The sequence below is a fragment of the Blennius ocellaris genome (assembly GCF_963422515.1).
Source record: "Blennius ocellaris genome assembly, chromosome: 11".
In the NCBI taxonomy this organism is placed as follows: Eukaryota; Metazoa; Chordata; class Actinopteri; order Blenniiformes; family Blenniidae; genus Blennius; species Blennius ocellaris.
Window position 1 is genome coordinate 22,004,655 of NC_137660.1, and position 8,860 is coordinate 22,013,514.

At 44.8% G+C, this 8,860-nt stretch overlaps 1 protein-coding gene across 1 annotated transcript; it reads right to left on the minus strand.

Annotated features, from left to right (window-relative positions):
* Positions 1–331: 331 nt before the first annotated feature.
* On the minus strand, positions 332–8,860 carry slc27a2 (solute carrier family 27 member 2; the record flags this gene model as incomplete). The annotated part of the gene is made up of 10 exons (XM_080504765.1): positions 332–694; positions 776–906; positions 991–1,088; positions 1,177–1,375; positions 1,552–1,642; positions 2,820–3,014; positions 3,116–3,240; positions 3,352–3,510; positions 5,273–5,482; positions 8,383–8,860. 10 exons carry the CDS (start codon positions 8,858–8,860, stop codon positions 518–520), a joined length of 1,863 nt encoding a protein of 620 aa, XP_080360891.1. The 3' UTR covers positions 332–517.

Sequence of the window (8,860 nt, forward strand, 5' to 3'; positions counted from 1 at the left end):
TCCATATTGTACCGGCGCCCCTCTTCCTGGTAGAAGAGATTTTAAATAAGATTTTCAAAATAAAAAAGGATTGCGCAATTGTGGCTGATAAAACGTGGTTGTAAAAAGCTCTTCGGGGCAAAAGTGCAGTTAAACCCTCAGCGGTGATGCAATTTGCTTTCAGAGGGTCAAACTCCAAAGTCACCGTTCACCTGCAGACCTGAGTGATTCCTCGGGAAGCATAAAAAGATTCCGAACGAAGAAGAAAAAAAAAAGTTGATCACAAGTGTTTATTCAAAAGATTAATTATTCTATTCAGTAGCAGACAAACCTGCGTTTCACATCTGGTCGGCATATGGAAATGGTTGAGGTTCAAAGCAGTTGTGTTATTTAAAAAACAAAATTACAATATTTCACACGTGACATTTTCAGCACCCGTCCCTGAGATTAGTTAGAGTTTCGATCCATGATTGAGCGGATTCGTCTTCGCCGCTGGTCCCCAACAACAACAACAACAACAACTCCTGTAGCTCCCGAGCTAAAGCTTAATCTGCCTGGAAGTGATGGCTCTGTAGATCTCCTCGGTCAGGGGAACGTAAGTCCTTGTGTCGCTGTCCAGGAAGTACAACTGATCCTCGATGTGAGCGGGGTCGAATCCTTCCTCCACAAGCTTCACCTTCTTCATCTTGAACGTGCCGGTCATCTCCAGGGACGGCTGCAAGACGGTTTTGGAAGATTTAGATCGGCACAGAAGAAACCCCAAGTCGGTCGTCTGGAGACGACGTCTCGTCTTTACCTGGATCCTGATGAATCTGGGTCGGGCGTAAGCTGGGAGGTAATTGGAAACCTGCTTGTAAATGTCCAGGCAATCGAGCTCCTCCCCTTCTTTCAGAGTGATGGCCGCCATGCCGATCCGCCCCTCGTGACCTTTTTTTCCAGGATGGTTCGGTGCGCAAAGAGATGAGATTAGATGAAAAGTCGATTCAAAAGATCTTTTTTTTTTTTTTTTACCTTCAACTCTGACGCCGTAAACGTTTGCCTCGAAAACACAACCGGCCAGCGTGAGAATGTCCGCGACCTCCGACGTGGCCACGTTTTCTCCCTTCCATCTGAGGTGGAACAGAGAATGAGTCGAAGGGGGAAAATGGTTAGACGTGAAAAAACGGTCCCGTCGAGAAAAACAGGTTCAGCCCGGACCTGAAGGTGTCGCCAACTCGGTCCTGGAAGTACACGAAGCCTTCCTCGTCGAAGCGCAGCAGGTCGCCCGTGTTGAAGTACAGATCTCCTTTTTTCAGGACGTCCCGGAGGCGCTTCTTCTCCGTCTGATTGTTGGTGCCCGCGTAGCCGATGAACGGGGTCCTCTGCGTTATCCTCCCCACTAACAGCCCCGTCTCGCCTGGTCAAGAGGAAGAGGGAGAGACGCCCAGAGGCCCAAAGCTAAAAGTTTCCACAGTGTAGCTACAGAGAACAAAGTCCACAAGAGGAGCTTTTCTTTGACGATTGAAAAGCCTTTGTTCGGCTTGAAATCTATAAAAGAGAGATGGAAAAAAAAAAAAAGGGGGTTAACCTCACCTTTGGCTGCTTTGATGCACAGACCGTCGGCGTTTCTGACGGGTTCCTCCTTCTCAACATCAAACTTGATCAACACGTGAGGGAAGATGAACTGAGAGGGGAAAAATCAAATGGTGCATTACATATAAAACACAAGTCGCCATTGTAAAGAAAGTGTATAAATCCATGTAAAAGAAGAAAAAAGCTACATGTCGCTTCTGTATCCGAGCGTCAGCATGCTAAAACTTCCAGATTAACATTTGACAGGAAGGTGTAAGGGGGGGGGGGGGCTGAGATTAAGCTGGATTTCTTGGAACGGGATATTTGCAGTTGAAAACTGCCGTGAAAGTTCCTGTTTGTGAAGTTTGAGAGCTCTGACAGGGCAGGAAACACACAAACAAATATTAATCATATTTAATTTTGGGGAGTTAATAAAGAGGAAATACGTTTATTCAGGTGAACCCAAAACTTCTCGACACAATGTGCACCGACTGATCAAATTAGACTCGAGAGCTGAACTCGGAAGAAATAGTTGGACGTCTTTCTCATTTTGTGTCGACACTTGAACTAATGTGTGTGTACAATTATAAGGCAAATAATATTTCTTAACTTCAGCGCTCATGCTCAACACAAACTCTTAATAACGCTCATACCTGATTATTTAAGTAGACGTCAGGTTTTGTCTTTCTTAAGAAAAATCTCTCGTATTTGGCAAATATTGTTGGGCAGAATTCTTCGTCACTATGTTAAATCCTAATATTTTTCCCATTTCGTTTGTTGCAAGTAAAAATCATGAACAAAACACAGAATTTACAATCATCCACAAAAACAATCGGTGAGCAATACAGGCCCCTTCTTTTTAATAACCGTCACAAGCCTTCTGTTCAGTTCTTTATCTGTTCACGATCAACCACGGTCTCCCTCACGCTTCCTCTTGGTAAATGATCCGCCTTCTTCACCTTGGCCACGTCTCTGAGCTCTGAACTCCTTGTTCTTCTGGGTTCTTCAGGCAGGTTCCAGCTCTGGAACTCGTCCAGCCCTGGAGGACAACGAGTCCCTTGTAGCTTCGCGCTCGATCACTAATAAATCTCTGGCCGTTCATTTGCGTCTTTTATTTCTTTGTAGCGCAACGTTTTGATAGTCCTGCGATCACGACCCCGTGTCTTTGTGATTTCCAGCGTCCTGCATTACTCTGAAAGACTTTTCAGTCAAATCACTAATAAGGTGTTTGATCTCCTGAGGACACGCTTACACAAATACACGTCGCCCGACGATGCTTTCCTTCATACCTGCTGCAGGATGTTCCGTCGTCCCACGGCGCCGACCTTGGAGGTGTAGTTTACGAATCCAACGTTCCCTTCGGTGGCGGCGTATAACTCTCTGACTTTAATATCCCCGAAGCGATTCAGAAACTCGGACCAAACGTCACTTCGGACTCCGTTGCCGATGGCGATTCTCACTTTGTGGTTCTTCTCGTTGTCTTTCTATTAGAAAAAAAAAAAAAACGAAAAAAAATCAAATTTACACATTTACCAAGCTGTGAGACGGCGTAAAAATCGCGACTTGATTTGAGAAGCGTTCGTACTTTGGGTGAGTTGCAGAGATACCGCAGGGTTTCGCCGATGTACTGCATCACCGTCACGTTGTACTTCCTGCAGTCGTCCCAAAACTGAGAGGCTGAAAACTTCCTCTTCAGAACGATGGTCATACCTGCGAAGGCACCAAATCACACCAGCGCACCCGTCACCGGTGCTCCACCCGAAGCGGTGCTTCGCTGGATGCGTTGGGGTGTTTTCTCCGAACCGCTGGAGACGGGTTTACCTCTCTCCATGGCGCCGGCCGTCCCGATCAGGAAGCCCGCGCTGTGGTACAGGGGCAGGTTGACGTACATGACGTCGTCCGAGGTGGCGCCGCATGCGTACAGCAAGAAGGATGCGGCCCACACCCTCTCGTGGGTGACAATGGCGGCTTTGGGCAAACCTGTCAAATTTAAAGATGAATGTCACTCTTGTTTTGCCACCTTAAACCAAACCGATCAGGTATTCTTTCCCTTTCGGTCGCTGACGTTACGGTTTGTCGATGGTGTTTATCGTTGACAAGACGGTGGATAAAAAGCAAGGGGAAGGATAAAAAAAAAAAACCAAAAAACTGTTTTTACAATAACAAAAGCACAACAAATAGGAATGATTTGTAGCTTTGCTGCCAGAACCTCTGCTACTATGTGTTCACGAGCCCGTTGGAATCTCTGACGTCTCCATCACCTTGACCTCACATCAGTTTCTCTTCAGTGCGAGAACGAACTTCAGCGCCACGTTAGTTCGAAAACCCCTCGAGACGTTAAGGATATGAAGCGTTAATAAGAACGGGAAGTGCAAACAAACAAACCGAAGACAGAACTCCTCCGGCTCGCAGCTGTGGCCAGGCGGAGGCATAAAAGAAAGACGGGGAATTAATCCGGATTAAGTTTGACCTTTTGGCTTCAACTTTTTATCTGGAAACTGCAAAGTTGTAACTAGAAACTACAGCAAAAAAAAAAAAAAAATTTTTTTTTTTATTTTGGTCGCCAGGAGGTCATAGATCTAAACTCAGAGATGATCTGCACCGTGCTGTTGAGCAAGGCACTTTAACACACTTTGTGCGCCGCTTAATCTGAACTGCACGTCACTTTGAATAAAAGCATTTGTGAATAAAACTGCACATTGCAGCCAGTGAAATCCAGTCCAGAGAAGAAGAGTCATCAACAGTTATTGGCTTCACTTGTTGTGTATGAGATATAAATAGAATATTAAATACACAATCTGAGGGATTTAATACACTACAAACCTGCTTTATCCGACTTGTCCCACCTGACGGACAGGTCGTTACCTGTCCGTCCCTCTGTGTGAACTATTATAGGAGTATTGTCACCTTATCGTCATTTCTATGCATATTTTCCAACTCCAAAGTGAATAAATGTGAGTGTTTACTGGAGTTATGCATGTATTTGTGTAATTAGAGAAGGTGTGCCCTCAGGAGATCAACACCTTATATCAATGTTTGCTATAGTTGGTAGATTGTTTTTCTCGGGTACAAAATGTGCCTAAAAAAAAAAAGATAAGAAGGAAATTAACTGCCAAAGATTTATTAACGTTCAAGAGCGAAGCTGGAAGGAACTCGTTGTCCTCCAGGGCTGGGCAGGTTCCAGAGCCTTCTATCATTCTTACACCTCCATTCCTCCTGATGCCGAAGCGTTTGATTCAGACGCGTCCGGAAATAAAGTGAAAGGAGCAGAAATCCACTACGTAATGACCAGATGTGGAAAAATAAGCCCCGAGCTCATTCATGCTTTATTATTATTATTATTTTTGTTCCGGACTAAAGCAAGAAGTGGAAAAAAAAAACCCAAAAACCACCAATAGAGTGACGAGGAGACGCGATGTTTTCTGGCTCTTTGGTCTGAATCCGAGATTCGGGCCGGGCGAGGTGGAGCGACCCGGACCAGACGGAATAATACATTACTGAATAATGTACGCACGCCGCCGGCCATGATTGGTGGAAATCAGTGACGTACGACGTTTTTTGGGGGTGACACAATGACGTGGCTCTCACTTGGCTCCGTTGGCGATGGAAGAAAAAAAAAAAAAACGCTTATTTGGCAAAAACACAACTTGTCTATTATTTTTTTTGCACACACTTTTATAGACAAGTCGTCATTACTGAGCACATTTTCTACAGCAGAGGGCGTTTTTTTTTCCTGGAGTACCTGTGGTGCCGGATGTGTAGATGTACAGAGCCGTGGTCCTGATGTGGATGTTGGACCTGAGGTCCGGGGACAGCGGCTCATCGGAGGCCTCGTCGATCTTGTGGGACAGAGGGACGATGTCGGGGACGCCGCTGCTGTCCGAGAGGACGTACACTCTGATCCCCTGCTCCATCAGCGTGGGCAGAATCTCCTCCACGGCCTCTTGCAGCTCTGCAAACACAGGGGAGGCCTTTCACCGCCGCACTATGCAAAGAGCGCTCTGTTGCGCAACTCCGCACATTGCCCCGGATCAGGTTACGAGACCCCTGGCGGGACGGCGGCACATGTGGAGGAGCGCATTGCTCGAAATGTATGCATTTCTCTGTGGGAGACACTGGAGCGCTATGACGGGGCTGAAAGAAAAGCAGTATTCAGTGAATGTGGAGCGCACGTGGTGGAATGCAGTACTACAGTGTTAGTTCTGTCTCATGTCATTGTTAATGTACGTTTACTGCACGGTCTTGAAGTATTTAGTTTGAAGTCGACAGAAGGAAAGTCAAACGCCCATCGCAGACTTTAAAGCAGGGGTGTCAAACATGCATCCAGAAGCGGCCCGCCACAGGATCTAATCCGGCCCGCCATGGGATTTTTTTATTTTTTTATTTTTTTAAGTATAAATATGAAAACTGACAGAGGCTGATCTAAAAACACTGGATTGGCAAAAATGACATTGAAAACCGCCCTTGGTCAGAATTAATTAATGCATCTGTGGAGGTCACACAACGCAACACCTTTCACAATAAAGGTGTCCAATTTATGTGAAGTGATACTTTCGACATGTAAACTCAAAAAAGATTTCCAAATGATGACAAATTGTTTTAATCCTGAATAAAAATATGATATCCAGATACAGATATTGTTTTTTGAGGGTTTTTTTTGCAAATATAATAATATCTGATTAACTTTAATGTGTAAATTTCAGAATAGACTGGCAAATTCTTGCAGTTACAAAAGGATCAAAAGAAGGAAAGACTTTGACATTTGTCCAGATCTACAGTTTAATATGTTACGTTTGACTTGTTCGGCCCTCCAGAGGTCAGATCAGTTTGGATGTGGCCCCTCAACTAAACTGATTTTGACACCCCTGCTTTAAAAGGTTCGCAACTACTCCTCGTCTCGATCGTTCAAGGTAAAAGACACCGGCGACCGTTTCAATCACGGCAACACGCTGGAGCTTTTGGACCGGCTCCAGTACCACTGAAACCTTGAGCTGTTTCATCAGATGGTCCACGTTATTAATGATTGATAGCAAAAGTGCAGTCGCCTATTCCGAGTCATCTGAGGTCAGGGTGACGAACTCACGTGTGCAGCCCAGCACTGACATAGAAAACCTCCTGCTTTGACCTCTAACCTCTAAGGGATGAAGAAGCACCGAGGCCAATCTCAAGTATATGAATGACAAACACCAGCAACGATTATCACGAGGGATCGGCTCCACCTGGAGCACAATGAGAGGTAAAGTTACTAAATAGTAAAACATCTTGATCTCATACAGGAGGAGATGTGACATCTGGGTACATAAGTTAAACAAACAAAAAAACAGAGATGAGGAGGGTACAGACAACTTGAACTAAATTCCCTAAACAGTACTCAATTAAAACACTGCAGTTTTAAACACTTAAAAAAAAAAAAAGGATTGTAAATCATAGGCACTCCATTCCATCTCGGACAAAAATGCAGCAATTTTAATTGTGGATGGTACACACAAGACACTTGTGAGTTTAAAAAAATAGTTAATTACACTTGATTCTGAGTAAAAAAAAAGTACAAGTTGTTATAAAAGTGCTTGATTCCACTGCTGTGAATATTTGTTGACTAAAACTACAGTTTAAAAGAAAGTCAGTAAGCCATTTGATAGACATTTTACTGCAGAAGCGTATCCAGTCTGAAGTTGAGACTCTTTAAAAGTGTTACAAGATACAAATCGGAAGTGTTTTTTTTAGAGGTTTATAGTGACAGAAGCAGAAACATTAACTCGACAGATGTACACTGATCTAAGATGTTATATGTGGATGAGAAACAGCTGTAGTGTCTGAACATGTCAGAGAGGCGCCCCATGTGGGGGCTGCATTCTTTTTTTGGGGGGGGGGGGGGGGGGGTTTCTGTGAGAGGCCTCCTGAAGAATTCCTGGAAGCACTTTCTGTTTACACCCTGTTTTTTAGGAACAGGCCGTGTGCTGGTTGTGGGATATATTAAAGTAGCCAGTGAGTAAAGGCAATCATTGGATTAGGATCAAACTTTATGAAGTCTCCAAGCCACACATGGGTCACTGAGTAGTAAACACCACCATGCCTCTTTGTACTGTGGACTTTTTGCTTCAGCGAGCAACAAGTGAGCCATTAAAACTGTCCTTTTGTCAAGAAAAATGACTTGTTTGGTTGTTGGGGTGTTTGTTTTTTGCACGTATATAGAGACCCCGCCTTCATTAGAACAAGAATGTATGTTAAAGACAATGGTCTTTTCTTTACACGGCAACAAGAGAATTGAACAATATATATCTAGCAGATACATATATATAGCATATAGCAGAACTTCCCCTACACTCAGCACACAGCAATTTTTCACTTTACATATCAGAAATATGTTGAGTTCCCTGTCTTTAAATCGTTCATCCTAATACATGTCCTTCAACTTGTATGAACAAAGGGGATTCAATCTACTTAATATGACAAGATGGAAATGTGTGATTAAATTACATGAACTCAACAAATTAATTTTGAGAGTGTGGAAATGATTTTTTGTCAGTGTATGCGGTACTAATCTTGAACTATCAGATAAGATCATCCGAGAAGGAAGTCTTCACTCTGATATTTGGAGTAAGAACACCAGGGTTAGGACAATAATAATAACATATACTTATTTATACTTTGTATTAACTCTTGTAATTTCCCTCATTTTTGGAGGTCATCTTCATTAAAAAGGTATTATACTATAATATACTGTATTTACTGTGGAAAAGAAGTGATCGGGGGTTAAAAAAACACACACTGGAAGTTGTTGTTGTTTATCACCATTTTCAATAATAACACCCCATATGTGTGTGTGTGTCTGTGTGTGAGCACGTGCGCTACCTGGACAGGTGAGCAGCACTTTGGCCCCGCAGCAGGAGAAACAGTGCAGCAGGGACTTGGACCTGATGTTGAAGTTGAGCAGAGCCGCCCTGCAGCCCAGCTTGGCCAAGCCGAGCCAGGTCCACACGAAGCCGGGCTCGTTGGCCAGGAAGAGGGCCACCGGGTCCCCCTCCTTCAGCCCGACCTCCGCCTGCAGGGTCCGGCCCACCTGGTTGCTCCGCCGCTCCACCTCGCCGTAGGTGTGGGCGCGACCTTCGAAGTGTATGAAGACCTTGGAGGGGTGCCTCCTGGCCGCCTCCGAGAAGCGGTCCACGATGCTGTAGAACGGCTTGGACTTCTTGTAGGTCAGGAGCCTGAAGGCGAGCGTGAGGTTCCGCAGCATGTAGGCGCAGTCCTGGGTGAGGTACGGGTAGCGCTCCCTGAGGAACACCGCCACGATCACGGCCAGTCCGGCCGCCACCGTCAACCACACCATCAT